Below are 27589 nucleotides of genomic sequence, written 5' to 3'. Positions count from 1 at the left end.
TATGTCCTGTTGAAACCACATTCCTTTTAGTATAATAAGAACAGTGTAAAACGTAAATCATGATTTGTTTTAGTAGCTGCATTTTAAAAAACTTCACTAAATGTTTACCATTTTCAAGGTATTCTTAAAAAGTTCACAAGATTTTCAGTGAATCTTAATAAGTCAAAATAACTAAATGTTTTCATAATAATAGTTCAATAAATGGAAACAAAAACCTTTCCGAAATCAATAGATAATATAAGTCCTGGTATATTTAACATTTTTATTTCGAAGAGAAGGTCATAAGCATTTACTTTATTTTCACATATAACGCTACTTCATCTAAAACCATTGTGGTCTTCATTAAGGAATGTATATATGCATAGTTGTTTACATTCTATTACCTATGTATGAAGATGCTCTCGTAAACAACGTTCAATAAAGATATAGGCCTCCATGTTTCCAGAAAGTCTCTGTTTTTCATTTATCAGGATTGGGTCAACAAGCAATAATTTCCCGTTTTGAGTAGGTGAGGGCCATCCTGTCATGACTGCAAGTAATAATTCCCTGTTTTTGAATAAATTAGGGCCATCTTGTCATGACTACTAGTAATAATTCCCTGTTTTTGAATAAATTAGGGCCATCTTGTCATGACTACAAGTAATAATTCCCTGTTTTTGAATAAATTAGGGCCATCCTGTCATGACTGCAAGTATTAATTCCTTGTTTTTGAATAAATTAGGGCCATCTTGTCATGACTACAAGTAATAATTCCCTGTTTTTGAATAAATTAGGGCCATCTTGTCATGACTACAAGTAATAATTCCCTGTTTTTGAATAAATTAGGGCCATCTTGTCATGACTACAAGTAATAATTCCCTGTTTCTGAATAAATTTAGGGTTGTCTTGTCATGACTACAAGTAATAATTGCTGGTTTTTGAGTAATTGAGGGCATGGGTTAGGGTTGACTAATTGAGGGCATGGGTTAGAATTGAGCAGCTAGGGACATGGATTAGGGTTGAGTAACTGAGGTCATGGAGCATGGTTGAGTAAATGAGGAAGTGGATTTGGGTTAAGTAACTATGGCATGGATTAGGGTTGAATAGCTGAGGCATGGAGTAGATTTGATAACTGAGGGCATGGAGTATGGTTGAGTAACTAATGGCATGGAATAGGGTTGAGTAACTGAGGGCATGGAGTAGAGTTGAATAACTGAGTCATGGATCAAAACTGAGTAACTGAGGGAATGGTTTAGGGTTGAGTAAATGAGGTCACTGAGTAGGGTTGAGTAATTGGGGGTATAGAGTAGGGCTGAGTAACTGATGTCATGGAGTAGGGTTGAGTAACTGGGGTTGCTTGTAGTAAGCGTGAGAAACTGAAGGCAGGGCTTAGGACTAAGTAACTGAGGGCATGACTTAAAGTTGAAACTGAGGGCATGGCTTAAGGTTGAAGCTGAGGGCATGGAGTAAGGTTGAGTAACTGAGGGCCTGCCTATCAAGATTGCCTAATGTATTCAGCTTAGTATAAATCATTAGATACCATCCAACAAAATTAAAGAATTTAACCGTAAAACCATATAGTCTAAGACTTCTCTGTTTTGCATATTTTGTATTGCATTCATCAAGTTTTCAAATATCATTTTCCCTTCACGATATTATGCATTTGCATCATCATGTTTCCACATTATTATCTTTCAATTCAACATCGACTTAAATGTCCTCTATATTCACATTTTTGCTGTATACATAAATTAGTTGCTGTCATCAAATTACATCCTTTACATAGTTTCTATATTCAAGACTGAAAAAATAAAAAAGTTTTTTCAGAAAAGTTAGAATATACTGTCTTTGACCGTAGCATCACCACCCTTTTTGTTCTTGAATTCTCTAATTCATCTTTCAGCTATTTTAACAATTCTTATGCTAATACTATTTTGATAACTTCTTGTTTTAATATTTCGAATTTATATTCTAATTGATTGTTTTACTAATTTACTCTTTCACATTAAGATATTTTATAGTATTTTCCTGTATAATTAATTATAATATTTCTGAAAAGCTGATTATTTATATAGAGTATATTTATTGTTTGACAATCTCTTGTTTATTTCAGCTATAAATATAATTTTAACGTCTTCAAAATTATTATTAAAAGCTTAACATTTTCTTTTTCTATTACGCATGAGTTATTGTTTTTCTTCCCCTCACATTATATCTAAGCTCTAGTTATATAATAAAGGCAGACTGGTTAGATCGATGCAACTTTTCATTCATCTTTGATATTTGTTGTATTAATTATATACAAAATTTGTTTCTTGCATTAGGATTATTAGTGTGAATGTAATTTTGTAAATCAGTCCCAAAGTCGAATATTAAATCAAAATCTATACGGGAAATAACGGATCTTGTTTTTAAAAACAATGTATATTTGTACAATGGTCATACACGTATACTAGATTTGTTTCCCCTGAATTGTAAGATCTACTATCAATATAATTGCCTTAAATAACCCATTCAAACCGATATGTCTTAAATTCAGTATCACTATTAGAAATAATTGCTGCTCCTACACTCTTGTTTCTATAGGAATTGAAAATATCTTTAAGTCTCCATTCTGCCCGTATATAAGATTCTATAGGAACTTAAAATGACTTCTTCCCATTCTGTGCGTACATAAAATCGAGGTAAACATGTTTACTTTAATCTGAGTCTAACGTATTGGAATTTCCCCACGGAAGAACCTGTTATACCTGATATTTCTTATGATCCTTTTTATAATTGTAGTAATAAACCTTATTTTGTTAATAACCTATTGCTCTAGAGATTTACTTTTAACCGTCATCGTGGTTCTTTTTTGTGTTTTAGTTTTTAATAGAATGTTGTTTATTTGAGAAATTACTCATACTTGCATTAAAATCTTTTGTGTGTGTGTGTGTGTGTGTGTGTGTGCGCGCGCGCGTGTGTGATTTGGGTTTTTAACGTAACTTTCACAATTTTTCAGTCATATCGCTACGACGTCTGCAGTGTGGCTGTTCATAGTGATGTCTAGCACTGAGGGATCATGTCGCAGACATATAGCATTATGTCCGTACCCAGTCACATTATCCTGAGACGAGACCGACAGACTCTCTAACCACTAAGGCCACGGGAGCGGTCCCAAAATCTGTAGTAGAATCAGACTTATTGTTGTGTTCAATATTTCATTTGGGTGGAATTATTTATTCAAATAATTATTAACTGGAAATACTAAGTGCTCGTCAATAATATTCTGGGACTGGAACATTAATTTGAAATTATAGTGATTGCACACAGGGACATATTTGGATTATATTATTGTGATACATAACAAAAATGTTAGCACATCTTCGCACTATAGGCCACTGACACAGTAGCACGTTTAAGACTACAGGTACATTGACACATTCATTATTGGAACTTTTTTGGAACACTGCTGGAATTCAGTTGAAACTTTATTCATTTGAACTTGTGATAAAACGTGTGTGACTGTTTGGGATTTAATGCACAATACTGTAAGTCCTTTTTAAAGTTTCGCTTTTGTATTCAAAGGAAATAAATTATTTGTTAAATTGTACAAAACGTATTGGTTTTCCCTCTTTTCTGTTTCTTAGTTTAAGACTATTGAGTCGTAATAGAAAATGTGGGATCGTCCACGGGATTCGAAATTCTCTAAAATATTTCAGAAAACTTTGTTCTTGAAATTTAATTTCACTTTGTTTGGAAGTTTCTAAGTAACATGTATTATTTCAGATATGTGAGACATATATAGTGAAACCAACAAGCTTTCACATTGTCCTCTGAAGTGGAGAACTTTATTTTGAATCCCAAACCAGGAACGGTTAGAGTCCTTAAAAGCAATGAATAGCTCCAGCTTGTCAGACAATATGATCTCTCTGAGGCAAAGGCTTCTTTAACGAGGCAAGAAAAATATTTTGGTCCAATATTTGGCAAAAAGAATCGTTTGGGATAAAAGTGCTTTAGGTTTGATTAGTAAGCATGTATCGGGTTTTGACATAAAAGAAATAGAATCAAAATAAAGTCAAAGAGGGAAATAGAGTTAAGAAAGCTTCGGTTGCAGAAAGAAGGATAAATGCATTTGCAGAACGAGGGAGAGAGAGAGAGAGAAATCGAGATCAAATTGGAGAAAGAAAACAGAGAGAGACAATGCATTTGTAGACAGAGGAAAGAGGAAGAAAAATGCCGCTACAGAATGAAAAGAAGGAAGAGATGATAGACAAATACAAATATAAAGAGAAGGAGACAAAGAGAAGGAAAAAGACGCGGAGAGAAAGAAAAAATGATGAAAGGGTATTTCAATTTAGATTACAAGAATTAGAACTATCAAGGTGGAAAACACTGCCCCCTACACACAAGTTTATTTTTTTAATGTTACTAGAAATGATAGGTTCGTACCTCCTTTTAAAGAAACAGAAGTAGATTAATATTTTCCTTATTTTGAAAAATTGCAGAAAATTTTAAATTTGAAAGGGAACATTGGACTCCATTATTACAAAGTATACAAAGCTCGTTAAGTCTAAACTACAGTCAGTACAACAAAGTGCAGATTATCATGTGGCTAAGGAACGTATCTTAATGGGTTATGAGCTGAGACATATCGACTAAAGCTTAGGAACTGTTAGCGAGAAACTGGACGGACCAATGAATGTGTGTGTGTGTGTGTGTGTGTGTGTGTGTGTGTGATTTAACATTTAGTTTTAACAATTTTTCAGTCATATCGCTACGATGTCTGCAGTGTGGTAGTTTATAGTAATGTATAGCACTGGGGCATCATGCCACAGACATGTAGCACGATGTCCCACCCAGTCACATTATCCTGACATCAGGCCGACTAGTCCAAACACTAACCTCTTAATGCTGAGCGCCAAGCGAGGCAGCTGTTAGTACCACTTTTGTAAGTCTTTGATATGACTAGGCCAGGGATCGAACCCACAACCTCCCGCATCCGAGGCGGACGCTCTAACCACTAGGCCACCGGATCGGTAGGACAGACCAATGACGAATTTGCAAGAGAAAAAGAATAACTATTTGATAAATGGTGCTCAGTTAACAAGGCTGGTCAAAATTATGATAACCTCAGAACACTCATATTAATCGAAGAACTGAAGAACTGCGCTAATGATGACGTTAAAACCTATTGTGATAAGCAAAAGGTCGAAACTTTAAAAAATGATGCTTTTAAGCTGACGATTATTCCTTGACTCACACAGTTTCTTTTGTCAGTAAGTCTTCTATTCAGCAGTTTATTGTTAATAAGCCATTTCAGTCTCCTACAAGCACTTCTAATTCACAATCTGGCACACCTTTCAGACAGTAGCTTTGAATCACTCCATTTTCGACGTTGTAATTGTAACTGTAAGGTATCCGTTGGGGACAAGGAGATTAAATTAATACATGAATCATTTATAAGAAATCTACGAAACGAGTTTAATAAAATTGTCATGGTTAGCACACTTTTATCATTATCACACGACAGGACACCCAGGTGATTCTTTCAAGAAACCACGCAGCACATAAGTTAGGTTCGCATTCTCGAAAGTCCCGTTATGTGTGACGTCATGACCTATTGTTTCGCAGAAAATCAAGAATTAAATCCATCACGAAAATACGTCGAGTGGGGGCAATGTAAAACTGGGAGTAGAACTAGAAAGTCTCAAGCATTTTCCTTGATAATAATGTAGTAATGGTGCGATTTTGTCTATCGTACATCGTCGTATGGATTGCTATAATGTATTTTTGCTTAGGTTGCGGTCTATCTGTTCTAAGTTGGCATTAATGGTACAAAATCATAACAAATTTTATTTAAAATAAATACTGATCAACTCTGAAGAATTATTAAGTAAATAAATATGTGTATATTTGAGAAGAAAGTATGCCTTAAACCCAAACGCTTCATACAAAGCAAAGATTTGAATGGTTCGTTCAAAATTAAGTACATTCATCTTGACAAGAGTTTTGTTGAACACTGTAATACTCAAATTCTTGCTGAAGCTGTTATTTCCACTTTGATTATCGGCATAACACCATCAACCATCGTTTGTCTAGGTGGTGGAGATGGAGGCGGTGGCGGTGGTGGAGATGGTGTGAACCTATCCTGCGAACCGCTAACGCCAGGTACTCGGATAATTGTCTGGACATCCACTTCACGGAGAGAACCGTACTGAGTTTGTGGCCGGGAGGTTCCGGCGGAAACCAGCTCTAGAAACGGCCGGGTTCCACTAGCTGTTCGAAGAGTCCTGCGCCATGAAGCGAATTCATCATCGCGAGGTGACATCTTGACTCTCTCTGTCAGACGACGTCCTGAAAGAAATGACAATTTTATCAAGGACGATGACATGTGTAAACTTTATTTTAAAAATTTGGCTGATGAGACTGAGGCAATCTGGAAAAACATACTTGTAAAAAAAAGCGTACGGCTTTCAACACCGCTGCAACTATTTGCTTAATTTATTACTAAAGATGCCAAATTTGAATCCGAATCAAAGAAATGGAAGAGGTGATGCGTCGAATTTGTTATACGTATATTAGGAGCCACCAAAAAGAATCAACGTGTTATAAGGAATTCTGTGTTACGATGACAGATCACAATTTTATAAGGTATAGGATGATGAGACTTTATAATTGTTAGTTATTACCGGACGCCGTCAAACCCTCTTTACCAGAGAAATTATAGATAATAAAAACGTTTACCTTGAAACTTCCAATACCATTTGAGGTATGAAGTCTCCATCTTACAGAAAAATATGGTTTAAATATATCGAGCTCGTTCTTTGTACACACACGCATATGTAAGACATGTTACCTGTGCCTACAACATGCGCCTGTTCTATTTCTTCATAAAACGCTTTGGCTTCTCTTGGCGTTAGTTCCTTCGGACAAGAAATGGGACTGGAATAGGTCAGGGTTTTACTTCTAGCCAGCGAGAAGGTCGCACCTCTTGCAAGGCGAGCCTTCTGCTTATGGAAGGTCTGCCAAACGTCCGCATTGTACTGATCGTCAACGGCTAATGTTCTCTGCTTCGTTAAAGGGTCAAAAGTATAATTCTCAGACCGAAATAACTTACTGGTTTTGGGTTTTAATGGCGATCTAGGAGAATTCTGCGATTTTATGGGTATAGACGGGATTGGCTGGTGATGTGATGCTGAAAACTTGGAAATATTAGGCTGTGGCTGGGGCTGAAACTGAGCCGGATATTGCGAAACTTGGTGGTTGATATTGTGTTTGCTGATTTTTGGTGCGATATCTGGGTTGTGCGTCATTTTGACAGCAACCTTATAGTTTTGTGTCTCCTTTGAAACGCTGCCTGAAGACCCGTGTTTTTCACCTGTGTCAGCAATGAAATGGTCATTATTGTCATCTACAGCCGTACTATCTCCCGCGTTTGTGCTGTCGCCCTTCTTATTCATATAACGTCTGTCTTCTGCTTTGGGTTTTTCATCCCTGGAAACAAGGACTGCCGGGTCCCATTCGTACTTACTAGTATTGTCTTTGAAACCATCGTTATCATCATAGGTGAGAATAAACTCTGGTTTGTCTGCCGTCGTCTGATTTGGGCCCGGCTTTTTTTGCTTATTAAGGGTTGTCCTTGTTCGTTGTCTTGCTATGTTAACATCCCTCTGACTATTCTTCTTCGCACTAGACTGCTTCCTTTCTTTTGAATCTTTTATCAAATCTAAATAATTTCTGTACTTCAGCCCTGCTATTTGACCCATGTTTAAATCGTTGATGTTCATATGCCCACTAGAATTAGAAAGGGATACTTCAGTCCTTTTTGATCCCGCTGATGCCGTTGCGTCAGCATCTCCCCTGTGATTTGGAGCTAGAGACGTCCCATACATATCGAGAGAGAAACCTATCATATGTAGTCCCTTATCAAATCGCTTTTGTAGCAAGTGATACGCTGCCGCCACTGCGTTTACCTTTCTTTCTATCACTGAATAAAAGACGTCATTTTCCATGAAATGGAACACCTTTGTCATGTAATTCAGGATGCAGCCTTTTGGAATTGGCGGGAACAGTTTCCCAGTCGGAGGCTGACGAGTGATAATTGGCTCTTCATAACCATGTCGCATCCAGGGATGAACTAATATATCGTCAACCTTGATCCGTTGCCTGTCGTCTGGCATCAACATTCTACGAAGCAAATCGGCACATTCTGAAATGGTACATATTACCACTTTGATACGTGTGATAAACAAGAAATTGGAACTTTTTATATCTGTTAAAATTCTGTCACTGAGTTTTATGTATTTATTTATTTATTTACTTACTTATTTACCTGTATGACTTTGCAAATAAAAAAATAATCCTACTTTTAAATTACTGAAATGAACTGAACTAGTCATTCCCCAGCCCCCCAACATTGGCTTTGCAAACGTGATCTCATCATCTTCCCAGCAAACTGAAATGTCTTGGTTAGCTGATTTCTCCATTCTCTTTAAGATCAAAGCTTTCATCGATACAAAAGTTTTAATGAATGTTGGGATCTACAAACGGGCTTTTCTTTCATGTCCTTTAAACATAGATCCACGGATTCGTACGTTGATATACGAATTAAACGTTTAAAAACTCTCATCAGGTATTATTTTATTGTTGTCAAGCAGAAATAGAATTTAACACGGTTTAATAATATAAATATTCCTAACTAGAATATACAGACATACTGGCGACCCTTCTCGTTGTCTTTAGTTGTATGTTTTCGATTTCTTTTCTATATCGGATGCTGAACTCAAACATAATATCTAAGGCGTATTCAAGAAACAGCAGTATTATAAAGAATAAAATGTATTCAGAATAGGCCTGGATAAAATATAAAGAGTACACTGTATTCCAAATAGGTCTGGATAAATTTCCATGAATTCCCTAAATGCATAGAAGCAACCTTCTCTACTTCACAATCAATATGGCTTTGTACATTTCAATCAAAGTTACACCGAATTTTTTATAGGACTTGACAAAATTTCGAATTCTTGTCGCTAAATTCCAAAACCGGATAGTGACTAAAATGAAAAGGGATTTGCCCAGAACCTTCTTCTGAATACAGAATTCGATCAAGTACCTTTTATCTATGGAACTATTCTAATGCTTTACCATGACAATTAAGGTTTTACTTCCAAAACCAAGCTGTTTGCATGTGATGTTTGGTTCTTAAATTTGAGTTTTCCTGGTAAAATTACTGAAAGTATGTGTATAACTTATTGTGTGATGGACCAAGATACCATAAAGTACAGTACAACACAATAGAGCGTTGTTCCGTTTAATACAGAACGGTGCGTTCTATAATTTCATTTACACAGAGAACATTACTACACTATATGTATATAATAATGTATAGTTAGTTTATTGTTGTAGGTTTATTGACACAATGTGTATATGTAGTAAAGTATAGTCTGGTTTACTGTTGTCGACTTTTTAACGAAATGTGTCTCAAATTACCAGCTCATGAACGTTATGCAGGGTAAAGTATAGTTTGATTTACTCTTTTATGTGTGTGTGTGATTTGGATTTTAACGTAGCTTTAAAAAATTTTCGCTACGATGTCTGCAATTTGGCAGTTTTTAGTGCCGCAGAAATGTAGCATGAAATCCCACCCAGAAAAATTATCCTGACGCCAGGCCGACCAGTCCAAACACTAATATCTTAATGCTCAACGCCAAGCGAGGTATCTGATAATACCATTTTTATAAGTCGTTTGTATGACTCGGCCGGGGATCGAACCCACGACCTCCCGCATCTGAGGCAGACGCTCTAACCACTAGGTCACCGGAGCGGTCTAGTTTACTGTTGTAGGCTGATTAACAAAATGTATATGTGTAGTAAAGTATAGTCTCGTTTACTGTTGTGGGCGTATTGACAAAATGCGTATGCGTAATAAAGTATAGTCTGGTTTACTGTTGTAGGCGTATTGACAAAATGTGTATGCGTAATAAAGTATAGTCTGGTTTACTGTTGTAAGCGTATTGACAAAATGCGTATGCGTAATAAAGTATGCGTAATAAAGTACAGTCTGGTTTACTGTTGTAGGCGTATTGACAAAATGTGTATGCGTAATAAAATATAGTCTGGTTTACTTTTGTTGGCTTATTAACAAAATGTGTATGTGTGATAAAGTATAGCCTGGTTTACTGTTGTAGGCCTATTGACAAAGTGTGTATGTGTAATAAAGTATAGTCTTATTTACAGTTTCCACTTTCTGAAAGTGTAATGAATTAATTACCAAATATCTCAGGTCCAAAAATGTTATCGACTCTTTTTTTCACCATTTATCATTTAATTCCAGGAAGTCAATATCACCAAGAAGAGCTGCAGCCTTTAGACAAATGCACATCTAAAGTCAAACCATGCTGTATACATCTGTAACCCATATAACACCCATCAGTCGTACACCAAAAATAAGGAAATAAGGAATTAAACGTTCTTTTAACAATACCTAACATATAGAGATTTTTTAAATAGAAAATAACACGTATAAACAGTGAGGAAAACCGGGGTAAATTTTCTGTAAAACACCAACTACTGGCAAGATGTACGTGTAGTATAGTATAGTCGAGTTTTTTGTTGTGGGATTATTGACAACCTGTGTATGTGTTGCGAAGTGTATTACCATCAGATATCCCTTCTGGCATTGTGCAGCCTTTCAAAATGATAGAATGAAGCTGAGTAAAATTGCTGGATGGTGTTGGCACAAAGGGCAGCTCACCCGTTAGCATGGCAAACATACACACACCCCTGAAAGAAATAGACCGTCTCAAATTACCAGCGCATGAACGTTAATGTCCCTTGAAGCTAACTAGTGCACATGGGATCGGATTTCATTCTGGTTTACATGCGTTGAAGCAAACGAAAATGCACGAATCCCCAAATTCCCTTTGGATAGTAGGCCGGTTCAGCGCAGATTACCCTGATAAAATGCTCGCCAGGAGATTATACAAGAGACTTACACGTAGAGTACAATGTAATGGACCGCAAGGGACTCTAAGCCATCAACTCAAAATACTAATCTCTATCCAAATGATTTTATTACAGGTGCGCGGTACTACCGGTATAACCGTTTACTGTGGTATTTTTCTCCTGTGATACGTATCACGGTACTTTTCCATCTTAATAACTTTTTTGAAATTTCCGAGTAATATTTTACAAATTGAGTGATATTACCATCGTCGTTTCATTTTACATGACAAGTAATTCAAATTTAATTTTAATTTCTTGCGAAGGATTTGCATTCTGTCACAAAATTAATGTTGAATGTTACAATGTAATTATACGTACAATCCTTTAATCACATTTAGGACACATGTCACGTATGCCAACTTATTGCCCAAATGAGAATGCAAAGATCTTCTAGCACAATCCAAAGTTTTTGGAAACCATTTTGAAAAAATGTAATTTGTTAGTTACAAAATTGCGAATGTTAATGTCTTAAAAACTGTACTCCTTTTTGAGACTACGAATACTCCTAAAATGTTTTTTGTTTGAATTTTACGAAATTCCTTAAGCCCACTAAATATTTTGTATTTGTTCATTAAGTGTGACTTATGTTTTCCGACCATCTCTGATAAATATCTAGGCTGGATGTTAGCATCGTAGTCAAAGTTCCTTGCTTAATATATCAGTAATGTTGTAAATTGTTGGCTTCAGTGTCAACACTTCCTATTTTTTATCAACAAACTCTAATGTCAGCAAAATGTCTTTTACAGGGTGTCAGCTATGGCGTCAACTTAATCATCCCAGTTTAGATGACAACATATACAACAATTAACATAGACAATGCACATTCATCTACGATAAGATGCTGACCAATCAAGTTTCGATGGGGTGGTCTGCAATTATGTTTTGACCTTAGTTAGTTTATCTTTTTTGAAATCTCAAGATAATTAATTTTATTTCATTATATGCTGTTATTTCTCAATAAACCAGATTAAGACACTTTTCCAGATATTGTATATTTTTTAAAAAAAAGGCCAGCCCTTGCCCCAAAACATTGAATTACTGTTCCTTAAAATAACTGGGTATACTGTGTTACATAAAACGGCATGTTCAGAAATATGGCGACACAAAATGTTCGTGGTACTCAGCTCTTGCGGCATTATGACTCATGTGACTCAGGTAGATACTGTTTCATTCGCATGCCGATATAAAGCCCGTAACAAAGTGTATTCTGGGTAACTACTGACAAGTTAATCTTACGTTGATCATAGGACACAATTTTAGTATAATTCAAAAATTTTGCCGGCAAAAACTAAGTCGGTAAGCACGCCCTATATCTACACAGCTTGGAATAAAATTACACGAACTGCTTATAATTCTCTTTCATATACGTATGCATGGCATAATTGTATGGTCGTTTTTAATCCAATGTAGCCATCTTTTATTTTTAATCGTATTTGCGATCAACATAATAAATGGAGCCATCTATGGAACCCATTTATTTTTAATTGTATTTGATATTATCATAATAACGCTTTTCATTCTGCGACACACAGCTGAATTTAGTAACAGTAATGTACTAACAAAAAGTCGGGTGATTTTCTTTTTTGTGAAAATTGCTATGATAGGAAGTCTTTTTGTTGTATCTTTTTGTATCTTGGTTTCTTTAAAAATATTTATGAAATAAATCTTTATTTTTCTAAAAAGACCTTCGTCATAATAATTCTTCAGCTAACAGAAAACAGAAAGAGATATTCAAGTAGGAAAATCCTGACATTTTTAAGTAGGGATAACCTGAGATATTCAAGCAAGAAAAGCATGAGATATACCAGTAAGTAAACCATGATATGTTCAAGTATGAAAATCATATATATTCAAGTAGGAAAACATGAGATATTTAAATACGAAAAATATGAGATATTCATGTTTTAAAACCATGTAAGATAGGAAGAGCATCGCCTTTATATTATGTATGTCACATGAATGATATATATAGTAATGCAGTTCGAAATAAAGGAAGAATGCCACGTCGCAAGGGTGTTGAGCGTAGCTTGAGCGTGTTACAAAGTTGTTGGGCGTGTGTTCGACGTGTCGCAGAGGTTTTAGACGTGTGTTCGACGTGTCGAAAAGGTGTTGGGCGTATCTCAGGCGTGTCGCAAAGGTGTTGAGCGTGTGTTCGACGTATCGCAAAGGTGTTGGGCGTATCTTGGGCGTGTCGCAAATGTGTTTGGCGTGATTTACAGACAAAATGCGCATTTTCTTATCTATATCCATATTTTTGGTAACTCCTTGTACATGATTGTATCTATAAGTTTTTAAAAAATCTTTTTCGTGATTGTAAATTATAGTGATTATCTATGATTTGGTTTGGTGTGCATGCATGTGGTCTATAGTAATATGTTTACAACGTAAAACTGTGAAAGATGTGTGCTTGAATACGTGCTGACAGTTACTAATAATATAATTATTAGTAACTATGTTTACGAGTTTCGGGTTTTCCCATTAGACATGTCGGTCAGGTGGTATCTTAGAAAAAAGAAATTAGTTCCTATTGGATGGGTTAAATCATACGAGTTCTTTTACGTTGCCGGAAATTTGCGTTTTGTCATGTAGCAGTAGCAGTTATAATATGCGAGTTTTAGTTTTTTTCGCCTGTATATAAGTAGCTCGGACTGGGCTGATTTCTTTTTTTTCTTCTTGTGTTCTTGTAGTAACGTAAAGTCTGAAGACGTATTTTTTATTGTATTTAGATAATATTTGAGAAGAAAAACATTCGTTTGGATTGTTCACTGGAAATGGATAATGCTCATTGGGCTACAATATTATTTTGGATCTATTGTGAATTATTCAAAGGAGTTCTGGACGACGTCATTTTGACATGTCAGGGCTGTTAGCTGACTACTATATTGTTGGATCTGATCTTTATTTTCATTCGTTTGGACTTTGATTAAAAAAATCTGAAATGTTTTGTATTTGGTTCATGATACTGTAAGTTTCTCTAAATTTTCATTCTATAACATTGATAATTAAAATGTTGGCAAGTTTTACAAAACTTGATGGTTTTGCTTCTTTCTGTTGCTGAGTTTATGAATAGAGAGTGTTAATATTTTGCTTGCTGATAAGCAATGTGAGTTTACGTTCTATTTAGAATGGACGTTTTTATAACGTTTGCTGTAGTGTTTATGGACAACTTTGTCACTGACGCATTTCTAACATTTTAAAAATGAGAAATTTATCGCAGAAAACTACGAGGAAAAAATTTTTATGCACAGAGATTATGTTGAATTATACAGTGATTATCATAAGGGAACGATGACTTATATTCCATGTCATATGTTGAGCAAGTTATGTGGGAGAAAAAGGGTCAACTGAAAACTGAGACAAATTAATTTAGATGTATTTTTAGGGCAAAATATGAATTATAAAAAGGGAATTTTTTTCAATAAATGGAAACCTCCGCTTAAAAAACCCAAAACGAACAAAAGATTTTTTTTATAGAGATAATGGTAATATATCAAAGTTAACCAATCCACACACACACACACACACACACACAAACATATATATATATATATATATATATATATATATATATATATATATATATATATATATATATATATATATATATATATATATATATATATATATATATATATATATATATATATATATATATAAGTAATATGTTAGCTAATACAAATGGAATCAGATCACAAGTATTACTTCCAGTTCAGTACTCTCTCTCTCCTTTTGGTGGTGATGCATGAGATAAATTTAGACATTCGTGGTGTTGATTTAAAGACAATTGTTTAGTTTTTAGAATTAAGATATTATTGTATAGTTGTCTGTCTGTGTTTCGGCAACAATACACAGTGAGTAATGACACTTTGATAATGATCCAGTAGTGAAGTCTGTGACTCAATGAATGTACGGTGCTTTGTTTATAGACCAGCCTCTCAAATCATGCTGCATAACCTATGCCAAGAACTTTACCGTGAGTTCATCTGTGAAGGTGCTTTGGAATAAGATATAATTTCTTACTGTTTGGACACAATGGAAAATTCACTACTGAGAAGAAAACAATGGATTTATATAATAAAATTGAGTGTGACATCATTCCAAATGCTACTTACAAGCTCCACACGTCAACGGCTGGGCCATACTTCCGGTTACAAAAGATTTCTGGGGCAGCATAAGCCGGGGAGCCACATTGGGTCTGCAGACTACAGTCTCCATAGAATACGTTACTCAGACCAAAATCTCGAAGATACAATGTTAAATTAAAATATAGACATGACAAAATCTGGAACATGCAGTGTTAAATTACAAGTAAACGTGACAATGTTATCAAACAAATACGTTTTGAATGGACAAACTGTATAATCTTGCAGTGTGAGCTGTGTTATTAAAAACATTCATAAGACCTAGATTTTCTTTGACTGAATCTCTCTTTTAATTATTTAATTATTTGAATCAACTATTCTTAAGTTCATTGTGAGTCTGTGTTTTATACTTACCTACTAATTTTATGTTCATGTCGTCATCAAGAAGGAGGTTCTCCAGCTTCAGGTCTCTAATTACGAAAGAAAGTTATTTAGTAAATGGAGCATAATTAAATAAATGCCAATAAACCCAGATTTTATCGGACGATTATAAACTATTATTTAACCTGTATTATTTACTCAATAATACGACAGAAATAAAAATGTAAACAGCTTCGTCTTGTAACTGATTAAATCGAGGAACGAAACTAAATTATATGTCGAAAGTGAAGTTGTTTGGTTGGTTCTCGCGGCACATATTATTGGCTAAATTATCCCTAGAACCAATAAGGGGAATCAAGCATTGACATTAAATATTCTTCGGCCTTTTCGGTCATTTATGGAATCTCTCTGAGTATACTTTGTGTTAGTCATTAATTAATTAAATGTCTCTGAGTATACATCTCTCTGAGAGTACTATTACGTATATTTAATTTAATTGTTTGTCTGTTAGTTTTAAATTGTTTTATTTCATTCCATGTTATTGTAATATAACATTTTTTGCTGGACTTGACCTTGTCCAAAATTGAGTTCATTTCTGCTTGACCTGACTGACTTTTTAAATATTTGTTCAATTTCATTTAATAGCTTCATTATTCTCAATGTGTATGAGCTTGTTATCAGGATTATTATTCAGGTAAACAAAGAGTAAATAGGTTGGTCAGGGTGAGGGTTTTTTGGAAATTCCTATGTGAATTGTATAGGCTATTTAGTTGTATATAAATAAGGCTGATTAAGATCATTCTAAAAGGTTATTTTCCATTAGGTAATGGTTGTTTTTAGACAATGCTAATTGTGACCTGAGGTCAAGCAGACAACTATATTATGTTGTGACTGTGAGGATTTTAGCAGTCGTGCTTTAACATCTATCACTTTAAGATGTATTATGGTGTGACCAGTTTCGGCTGAATTGAATTCGAGTGATTATTTTCTCTAGAAATACAAAAGTGCTCTAACAAAATTCTTGGATAATGACATTCATTAGAATTTATACTGAATTCAAACCTGGAATAATATTTCTCTGATTCAACAAGAGACTGTTGACACATCAGCACTTCGCAGGCCACAACAGACACGTCAATGCCTTCAATTTTAAATCTCTTGAGTTTTATTCGGGATCTTTTATCACTAGGACTTGTATCTTTAATTCTTGGATTAATTTTGGATTTAATTTGCAATATCGTAAGTTCTTTTTTCTCTCATTTTTCACTTTGTATTCCACGGAAATAAATTATTTGTTAAATGTTACAAAGCTTGTTTTCTTCACTCTTTTTTTAACTTATTTTAAGAGCATAGACTCGTAAGAGGACATTGTGTAAGGATTCCATTGTAATACCGCTATAGTGCATTAAATGTAATACGGTTATAGGGCATTATATTGTACTATGGATGTACGGTTATAGGGCATTCCGTTGTGATACAGCGATAGGGCATTGCATTGCAATATATTTACAGGGCACCACGTGGTATTATTTTACAGGGGTTAATCAATCATACACATTTAGAGCGTAGCTCGAGTTTACATGCTTCCAAATAATTAGGTTAATTATTGTTGCTTTTTTCGCCTTAAAAATGACTGAATGGTTGCAAATGATGATTCAAAATACAACATTGTAATTATCCATTTCAAATTAATAGAAAAAGCATTTACCTGTGTACAATATTGGAGATGTGCATGTGATCCAAGGCTGACGCTATTTCTCTCATGAACTTTCGGCATTCCCATTCTTCCAAGAATTTCCTTTGTTATGACAGATGAAATTATAATCGGTCGTAAATCCAAAATTGCAATTTAGCATTACAAAAGATGAGTGAAGGGAGTAACTGTTCCGAAGTTCGATTTAAGCGGAATTTCAAAGCGTATAACAAGTTCGTAATACGTTGAGATAAATGTTAAATATTTTGTTACTTTACAAAATAAAATAACAAATAAATTACAATAATAAAGAACACCTTAAATACATGTACTTGATGTAAGCATGTGACCCTCAGCTACCATAAAATAGGGATCCTATCGGAAAACTTGGACTCCAGATGAGGAAAGAGGGAATTCATTAGTGGCTGTTAATAATTACAGTCAATGAAAATTAATACATTTTAAATATAGTTTAGTGTATTTACCAGAATTATTAATATTTTGTGGTTTTATTTCAATTTCCACGTTAGTCTTTCTCAATTTTAAATAACAAATAGCCGTTATTTTTGCTAATACAATTACTTTTAACTTATCCCCGTTATGAGACGGTAGTTGTAGGGCGTAGGGGCAAGTACATTCACAGAAAACCATGCTTCATATATTTTGGGCCTTGGGTTATCTAATACAGCAAAAATGAAGACATGATGTACAGTCAGATTAGTGCTAGATAATACGAGTCCATATGATGTACATCCTGAGTAGGGCTAACTAATTTGAGTCCACAGGATGTATTACCTGATTAGGGCTAACTAATACGAGCTCACATCATATACAGCCTGAGTTGGGCCAGCTACTACGAGTTCGCGTGAGAAACAGCCAAAGTAGGGCTAACTAATACCAGTCCACATGATGTTGCCTGAATAGCGCTAGCTAATATGAGTTCACGTGATATTCAGCTAGAGGTTGGCTAACTAATACGAGTCCATATGATGTGCAGCCTGAGAAGGGCTAACTGATATGAACCCATATGATGTATTACCTGATTAGGGCTAGCTAATACGAGCTCGCATCATAAACAGCCTGAGTTGGGCTAGCTACTACGAGTTCGCGTGAGAAACAGCCAAAGTAGGGCTAACTAACACGTGTCAACATGATGTATTGCCTGATTAAGGCTAGCTTATATTGGTTCACGTGATATAAAGCTAGAGATGTGCTAACTAATACGAGTCCATAGTATGTGCAGCCCTAGAAGGGCTGACTGATATGTGCCCATATGATATATTATCTGATGAGGGCTAGATAATACGAGCCCACAACATATACAGCCTGAGTTGGACTAGCTACTACGAGTTCATGTTGATTAGCAGCCAGAGTAGGGCTAACTAATACCAGTCCATATGATTTATTACCCAAGTCTGAGAATATTATGTGCCCTTTGACGAGCATTTAAATATAGAGGATGCATTTACAGCGAGCTCTAAATACAAAGATTCCTTTGACATATAAAATGCACGTATCCCGATATAGAAATTTTATATCGTACTTAGCAGGTGAATTTCCCCCCAAGACAAAAGCGTGAATTGCCACACAAGGAGGAAGCAATAACTGTGCACAGTTTTAATTTTTTTTAAATACATCACCGCTTAATGTAATTACTCAGACCACGTTTCGTGATGTTTGCGTACTTCGGAGAAGAAATTTTGGAATCAGGACGAGTTAGAAAATGCTGTGATAGGAACAATTTGTACTAAAATACCTTTGTCCCAACACTGCAGAAAATGCTGTGATAGAGAAACTTTTACCATAATGCCATTGCAACAACCCTGAAGAAAATTCAGTGATAAATTTGTATCATAATGCTATTGCAACAACTCTAATGACAATGCCGTTATATATGAATTTTGTACTATAATATCACTGCCACAACACTAGATTTAGTACTAAATTGAAACCTGGAGAAAACCGTACTCTTGTATAACTTTATAATACTATATTTATGATGAACTTTCTGCAGTAATTTCTCTAAGGTGATTTTAGTGCAGAATCTGAAGATTTGGGACAAATACGTAGGAAGAAACAAATCCTGAATTCTTTACTTTCAATGATGGAAGATATGGCCAAAGATTTTGCGTAAGCGGACATCATGATATGACGAATATAGTGCATAAGAGACACCCGACTTAGACTGGTTCTTTTACTCTAGTTCCTGATTTTCAACAGTAACATCTAAGAGTATGAGCTATGACTGGCATGAAATGAAACCCACTTTCCAGCCAGGTATTTGATGAACTCTCCGCCCCCAGCCAGCTCCATGACGAGATAGTAGCTGTTGCTCGTCTCCATTATCTCGTACAGGCGAATGATATTCTGATGATCAAGTCTCTGAAGCATTATGACCTCCCGACGGATGTTCTTCTTCAAGTAGTCCCGCATAAGCAACGCCTTCTTTGGGACAATTTTGACTGCAACCTGAATATAAACCATATAGCAACAAAGCGTTTCGAAAATTAAAGTAAAACCCACAATTTAGATATTTTGTAACGTTCTCTGTGACTAAGTTAAAAAAATAAAACTTATTTGATTTTTTCTCAGTTTGGTTTTTCTTTATCCATGCTAAATTTTGACAACAGTTTTTAATAAAGGTACAAGTGTATCACATATAATCTGAATACTGTGAGCAAGCCACTTATACTTACCAGAGTTCAGATCAATTGAATTCACTTAAGGTTACTAAATGTTTCAATACTGACTGTATACATTATGGCGCATTTCAATATTCCATAAATACGTTTAGCGAATCGTATGTTATATTCAAAATCTGTGTAGTTACAAAAAAGAAGTTTGTCTAAAGATAAGTTTGAAAATTTCATTATAACAACAATCCGCTATAACTTCAACAAAAGATGTACGATCTCACATTCAACAACGGGATAGTTCATTTGTCAATACTCATTTTATTTTTACATCTACAGTTAGGTATATCTATCAAAAATGAGTTTTTGAAATGTGTGTGTGTGTGTGTGTGTAATTTACTTTAACCATATGTATGGTCAGGTATTTTTTAAAGTTAAAATCGAGTATGCTGCATACATAGCTGCGTGATTGATTCACGGTATTTGTTGCATACCTTCTCTCTGGCAATAATGTGCAGTCCCTGTCGCACTTTCGAAAATGCTCCCTCTCCGATCACGTGGCCAAGGAGATAATTTCCCACTTTCTTTTTCTTTTCCAGGGTTTCATAGTTTTCCTTATTTTGTGGTCCAAATGCATCCATTATTTGTGGAAGATAATTGGATGGCTACGAGCTGATGTCATATTTGCTATAATATTTTTCAGGATAACTGGAATGACCTACATGAATTTTAGATCACAAACTGAAGTAGTCAATATCTGTCCATAGAAATGAAAGGTTTAACTGGTTAATAATTGTAACTGAAATTCATGTATATGTTTGTTTGAAAATACAAATCTATCCTCTGGAAAATATTGTCAATTATACACATCACTATTTATGTAGGAAATTAGAAAGCATGTTGAATATAGTTCATTTAAATCGTCACATAATCATGCCATATAGTATATCATATTTCATCATACTATATATTTATCATATTTCATCATACCATATAGAATATCATATCACATCTCATCATACCATATGTTATATCATATTTCATCATACCATATCGTATATCGTATCACATTTCATCATACCGTATATTATAACATACTCATCATACTATATATTATATCATATTTCATCATACCCTATAATCTAGCATATCTAATCATATACTATTTAATTACATTGTATAAAAGTGTATCGTATCATACCATATCCAATGTCATCTATCTATCTATCTATCTATTTATCTATCTATCATTTAAAACCACTATTGTACTTATACTGGTTTAAATACAAGCTTCATTTGCATATCAGGGCCTATTAACTTGGAATGAGCTGCCTCTTGATCTCAGACACAAAGAGACCATGATTGCATTCAAGAGTCTTTGATCTCAGACACAAAGAGACCATGATTGCATTCAAGAGTCTTTGATCTCAGACACAAAGAGACTATGATCGCATTCAAGAATATTTGATCTCAGACACAAAGAGACCATGATCGCATTCAAGAGTGTTTGATCTCAGACACAAAGAGACCATGATCGCATTCAAGAGTGTTTGATCTCAGACACAGATACTATGATCGCATTCAAGAGCCTTTGATCTCAGTCACAAAGAGACTATGATCGCATTCAAGAATATTTAATCTCAGACGCAAAGAGACTATGATCACATTCAAATGTGCTCTCAAGACACATCTTTTCCACCAGCAAGAATAAATTTGAGATTCATCCAATGTTCATTGTTTTTAGATTGAAACTACATTGCACACTCATGGTGTGCAATTAGTATATTTTGTGTAAACCCATTTGAATGTTTCATGTTGCTATTTTGTGTAATAAATCATTTAGGTTTTTTATTGTGTTTTTTGTGACATTTTCATGTTGTATGTTGTCTGTATGCAGACTGGTCTTCGCGCTAACGTGATGTTGTAAAAAGCTTAGATTTTTTTAAAAAGACTAAGCACTCCATTAAGTCGTCATTTAATATTATTATTATTATTATTATTATTATTATTATTATTATTATTATTATTATTATTATGTAATCTAAAGACTCTATGTTTGCCAAACAAAGGAACGGATCGACAGCCATATATGTTGGTAGATCCAGACGAAAGGTGAGGCGTCTAACAAGCCTCCAGCGGATATAATTTAGCTATTTATAAAATGTACAGTAATGAGCCACATTGCTGTGATATCAATGGACGTAATTAAGTAATAGCGAAGGACGGAATCAATTACTATATATTTGATTCCCTTCCAACAATTTGTATACATATGAACAAGCACCTTGAAGCCTTGCGAAGGTACCGCACTGTTTGATTACTTCGGTTTATTCGTTTATTAATTTCCAGAGAACAAATAACTAAATACAGATGTTATGATAAATCAGCACGCAAAGTAAACAGTTGTCTTGTATATCATCAATAGATCCTTTCACAAGCTTAAACACAACACGACAAGATTGCAAAAAGTGGGAGGGAGGTTCGATTTAAAAATAAACTTCGAGTCATGTTTGTTATCACTACTCAACATAACATCAAATATAATCCTAACTACAGTTATATTGTAAGTTCTAGAAGAATTCCAGCGTAAAATTTCTCCCTGTAAATGAAACTAATATTTTAAAATAATTGAATCAAAAGACTGACAGAGAAAATATCTGTAATTTGTGTGCAAATTTTAAATTGATAAAGTTGTAATACTGTATTGTCCTCTGTTATTGAAAAGTGTGTGTGTGTGTGTGTGTGAGAGAGAGAGAGGGATTTGGATTTTTAACGCAGCTTTAACAATTTTTCAGTCATATCACTACGATGTCTGCAGTATGTTAGTGATGTCAAGCAATGGGACATCATGCTGGAGACATGTAGCATGATGTCCCACCCAGTCACATTATTCTGACACCAGGCCGACCAGTCCTAACACCAACTTCTTAATGCTGAGCGCCAAGCGAGGCAGCTGTTAGGTCTCACTGGATAGTTTCGTATTTTGACACCCCCCTAATTTTTAAGGTAGAAGGCATGAACCTAATTATCACAAGCCTAGCATTTATAAATTCACACATAAGCTAAATCTATAATGTGGTTCAGATTTACTTTGAGTTAGGCTTGGAAATAGGTTGGCTTGTTGGTGACTGCCTGTCACAGTTAGATTTACATTGGAGATCAAATGCGTAACTTGGGCTGCAAATGAGCTCTCGACTTGGCTTACGTATTTATGTGTGTCTGCTACAGAGGTAAATATCTAAAAGTCTAGATGGTTGAGGGGTGATGAAAAGTATGCTAATTTGTTATAGTACTAGTGAACTTTATTCATGCATAAGGCACATACTGATTCTTTTAGCTGCCTTGTCACAGAAAAATATTCAAAATAGCTATTTCTTGTCAAAAATGAATGTAAAATTTAGGGGTTGGTGGCAGTGTTGGTTCAGTATAAAAACCACCAGTTGCATCAGGAATTAACCTGATTACTGCAGTCAAAATCTCACATGTATGCTTTCTACAAAAATCATTAGTTTGTTTTTATTTGCATCTTCAGTGTAAAATTATTCTCATTTTTCTGTAATTGGTCATCGTCGGATGAAAATTCACCAGATAAACTGTCCAGTGAGACCTTAGTACCATTTTATGTGTTTTTTGTATGACTCGAACCCACGACCTTCTGCTTCCGAGGCGGAAGCTCTAACCACTAGGCCACCGGAGCGGTACATGATGAAAAGTAAAGTTTATTCTATCACTGTATTTTTCTTTGGGTAAATGGTGGGAATATTTTCAAAACTTAATTACAAAAATTAAGAAAGGAATCGCCGGTCACAATTATTTCTTACAACAGAAGAATGCATCGCTGATTACGATGACTTATTACAATAAAAAATTCATGTATCGACGGTGGTCGCATGACTTAATAAAAAAGCATGCATCGGTGTTAACAATGACTTAATACAGAAAAGAATAAAAAAAAATTGTCAAACTAACTTAATACAAAAATATCGGTGTTCTTATTGACTTAATAAAAAAATTATGTTCGGTAGTCAAAATGGCTTGATAAAAAAATCATGCATAGGTTGTCACAAAGACTTGATACAAAAAGCATGCATCGGTAGTCACAATGACTTGATACAAAAATCAAGCATCTTTTGGCAAAACATTTTTCATTCAGAAAATTTTACTTAAGAATTTTATACACACTCAAAATCAAAAATCTCTAACAAAAAGGGAAATTTACATACGTATTATTGGTAAATACGACATGTTGGGAATCCTGCAAAGGGAAATATGCACACATATTGCGTATTATCGAGCATCAAGTGAGTTCTGCAAAGGGAAATATACATATGCATTAACGAAAAATATAACATGTAGCGAGTCCTTCCTTCAAAGGGAAATAGACATACGCGTTATCGAGAAACGCGACACGAAGGGAGTCCTGCAACGCTTATATTTCACTAATTATGATATATATATATAGTATGGTCATTAGTCCGAGTAGTAAACGGCAGTTTGCGCCAAAACATTTAAATGTTTTCGGCACGTTTATTCAGAGGTTTTGATTGTTACGATACAATGGGGTTATATCCCAATGTTTTTAAAATAAATTAACAAGAGCATTTTCATATGTAATAACAGTTTAAGACTTCTTATATAAGATATATTCAATGACTTTAACTAACTTTGAGAGCGAGAATATTTCATAGTCAAAAAAAAGTTGTAGCAAAATCTTACACTATGCCGAATGTCCCTTCTCCTTTTCACATTTATCTAGCATACATACATACATATATAAAATAGCATGCATACATATGTACCTGCATACACCCATATTTATCTACCTACCTACCTTACCTACCTACCTACCTACCTTACCTATCTACCTACCTACCTACCTACCTACCTACCTACATACATACATACATACATACACATTTATTTACTTACTTACTTCACCTCTGTCTGCGTGGGTTCGAGTCCAAGGCTCGGCTAGCGTGGGTACGTGAGAAAGCCTGCCAGTAGCTTCTCGAGGGTCGGTGGTTCTTTCCTGGGTTTTCCAGGTTTCTTCCTCCATACTGGCCGCCATGTATAGCCTATCTTGTGTTGAAAAATGGCGTTAAACCCTAGAACAACAACAACAACAACAACTTACTTACTTACTTACTTACTTACTTACTTGCCAACAGAGGTAAATACGGGCAGGCAATATGTTCACTCGTGTTTTGTGTGTTGTATGTTTCTCATCCTGTGTCATTAAGTAATTTCGGGAAATATATTTTGTCTACCAATATAGACCGTCATCGGACAAAAGAAACATGAAAAGTGAAGGCTAATAGCAGAATTTCGATGTGTGTGACACACCGATATCTCTGGTTGTATGAATGCTTTTTATACACTAGTAGCCTTCCTAAAACCCGGTATCAGTTATAGATTGACGCCCAAAATACGTAGACACTATTATATGATAGCATCTCAGTCCATAATGCTATGGTAATATAGGATATTACATTGATAGTGTTAACAAGGTAATATGCACTCTGATGGTGTTAAATGGTGAACATAAGAAAGTTTATAGATTACAGCCCAATCAATAATTGTAAAGTTTTCAATGGTTTACATGAGAAAGTATATAGCCCAGGGCCCATCAATACTTGTAAAGTGTTAAATGGCGTGTATAAGAAAGTATATAGTTCAGGGTCCAGTCAATACTTGTAAATTGTTAAATGGCATGTATAAGAAAGTATATAGTTCAGGAACCAGTCAATAATTGTAAAGTGTTAAATGGCGGGCATACTAAAGCATATAGTTCGTGGCCGATCAATATATACATCTTCAAAATAGCATTGAAAAAGAACTAGATTATTTCACTCCTAATAACAATAATTATTTTGTTGTGTAATGGAAAGCTTTTATTGACAATCAATTAATTTCGTTTGAAGCTCGCAGAAACTGCGGACCGAGTCCTCCATATGTCATTAATGCTGATTTTTTTCTTTCTTTACATAAACTAAATGTTCAAGACAGCTGCCTTAAATTAAATTGGAAGACGTGGGTACATCAATGCAAAGTGTATAATGAAAGCGTGTGTTTAAAGTGCTACTTACCTAAAGTGACATTGTGTATTCAATTGTGAAGGTGCGGCGAGATGTCAGCGTCTGAATCTTCATTAAGTTAAATACTGAACAAATAAAATCAATGCATGTGCACTTCCTAATGTATTTACCGCATCCATGGCTAGTTAGCACAATAATGTATAGTGATAAATATGTGTATTTACATTGTAAAGTAATCTATCCATAGTAAAGAACCAACGTCGTGCTAAAACAGTAGAATCATACAGGCGGTATTATCTATCATTCCCTCCGATGATCCTTAAAATGATTGACAAAGCACCTGCCATTGTTAATTCTATTTACACACTACTGAGGACAGAAATTCTGACAATGTGTTCTACCCTACAGAGACAAGAAATACAGTTTTATGATATCAATACACGCGGGCCAATATGGCTGATTACGATCTAATTATTGGTACAGATTACATTTTTGAATCCAGCTTTTATCGGTGTATGGATAGTTGTGTTACTCAATTGGAAATTTGGCAATAATTATTTAATTATGCTTTGTTATGCTTTGATACTAAAGGGATATAGACAAATTTAGTCCATAATACAACCGCTCCGGTGGCCTAGTGGTTAGAGCGTCCGCCTCGGATGCGGGAGGTTGTGGGTTCGATCCCCGGCCTAGTCATACCAGAGACTTAAAAAATGGTACTAACAGCTGCCTCGCTTGGCGTTCAGTATTAAGAGGTTAGTGTTAGGACTGGTCGGCCTGGTGTCAGGATAATGTAAACTGGGTGGGACATCATGCTACATGTCTGCGGCATGATGCCCCAGTGCTAGACATCACTATAAACTGCCACACTGCAGACATCGTAGCGATATGACAGAAAAATTGTTAAAGCTACGTTAAAAATAAAAATCACATCACAGTCCATAATACACAACTCGTATGTAGCGATCTAGTCATACTGCATGGGAGGCAACCCCTGTCTTAAACAAACACCTCTTAAAAAGTAGTCATTTGATTTAGGACCTTGAAGCCCATAGTTAAAGTACGCACAGGCAAACTTTGCTGTTCCCTTCAATAAAATATTGGCTTGACTTTAAATAAAAGTGGCATTGCATGAAGTGAAGTTTCCACTGTTTCTTCAAAGTATCTGACAATTTCGTCTTACGTTTTGAAACAAACAGTGACGTTTAAGATGGATTCCTTCATCGTTTTATCCTCAAGCAAATTCAGATATATGGGTAGCTGCCTGAGACGTGGTGACACGTGCATACTTTGCTGAGACGTGGTGATACGTGCATACTTGGCTGAGACGTGGTGATACGTGGGTAACTGGCAAAGAGGCGGTGTTCTCCTATGTCACGTGACGGATTTAATTATGTAAAGAGTTCAAACTATTCGATATAGATATAGATGGCCGTAACAGGGATTTAATCGCAAAGTCTTGTACAACAGACATTGCTGAAATTACAGATATTATAATAGACAACTTTCAATGACAAACTTAATATTGGAAAGTCATGATGGATTAGATGGCCTTTCAACGACAAACCGTATCCAGAAAAGTCATGAAAGATTCCATAACCTTTCATTGACAAACCGTACCACTCGGAAAGTCATGATATATTCAATAGCCTTTCAGTGTCAAACCGTACCCCTCGGAAAGTCCTGATAAATTACATAGCATTTCAATGACTAACCGTATCACTAGGAAAGTCATGATAAATTCAACAACCTTTCAATGACAAACCGTAGCACTTGGAAAGTCATGATAGATTTCGTAGC

General features: G+C 35.1%; 1 protein-coding gene across 2 annotated transcripts; it reads right to left on the bottom strand.

Moving 5' to 3' along the window:
- Nucleotides 1-248: 248 nt before the first annotated feature.
- Nucleotides 249-25971, bottom strand: LOC149773649 (uncharacterized). Of its 2 annotated transcripts, none has more exons than XM_089946114.1 (9): nucleotides 25841-25971; nucleotides 20249-20472; nucleotides 19388-19590; nucleotides 17137-17226; nucleotides 15462-15517; nucleotides 15078-15204; nucleotides 10619-10743; nucleotides 6818-8170; nucleotides 249-6315 (listed from the first exon to the last, which is right to left on the bottom strand). In XM_089946114.1, the coding sequence occupies exons 2-9, from the start codon at nucleotides 20393-20395 to the stop codon at nucleotides 5990-5992; spliced, it is 2427 nt and encodes an 808-aa protein (XP_089802240.1). In that variant the 5' UTR covers nucleotides 20396-20472; nucleotides 25841-25971; the 3' UTR covers nucleotides 249-5989. The 2 variants fall into 2 exon arrangements, with proteins under 2 accessions (XP_089802240.1, XP_089802239.1); XM_089946113.1 differs by having other exon boundaries at nucleotides 20249-20511; nucleotides 25841-25962.
- Nucleotides 25972-27589: the final 1618 nt, after the last annotated feature.

This window comes from Sinohyriopsis cumingii, unplaced genomic scaffold (genome assembly GCF_028554795.1).
Source record: "Sinohyriopsis cumingii isolate HCF-2022 unplaced genomic scaffold, ASM2855479v2 utg000622l, whole genome shotgun sequence".
Lineage (NCBI taxonomy): Eukaryota > Metazoa > Mollusca > Bivalvia > Unionida > Unionidae > Sinohyriopsis > Sinohyriopsis cumingii.
Note: the sequence above shows the minus strand (reverse complement) of the source record. Positions and strands in the feature narration are given on the sequence as shown.

Excerpts from the sequence above, each read along its gene's own strand:
- LOC149773649 (XM_089946114.1), bottom strand. The coding sequence starts at position 20,395 with ATGGATGCATTTGGACCACAAAATAAGGAAAACTATGAAACCCTGGAA. Across the intron at positions 19,591-20,248 it reads ACATTATTGCCAGAGAGAAG|GTTGCAGTCAAAATTGTCCC; the intron begins GTATGCAACAAA and ends GTTTATATTCAG. Across the intron at positions 6,316-6,817 it reads GGCGCATGTTGTAGGCACAG|GACGTCGTCTGACAGAGAGA; the intron begins GTAACATGTCTT and ends CATTTCTTTCAG.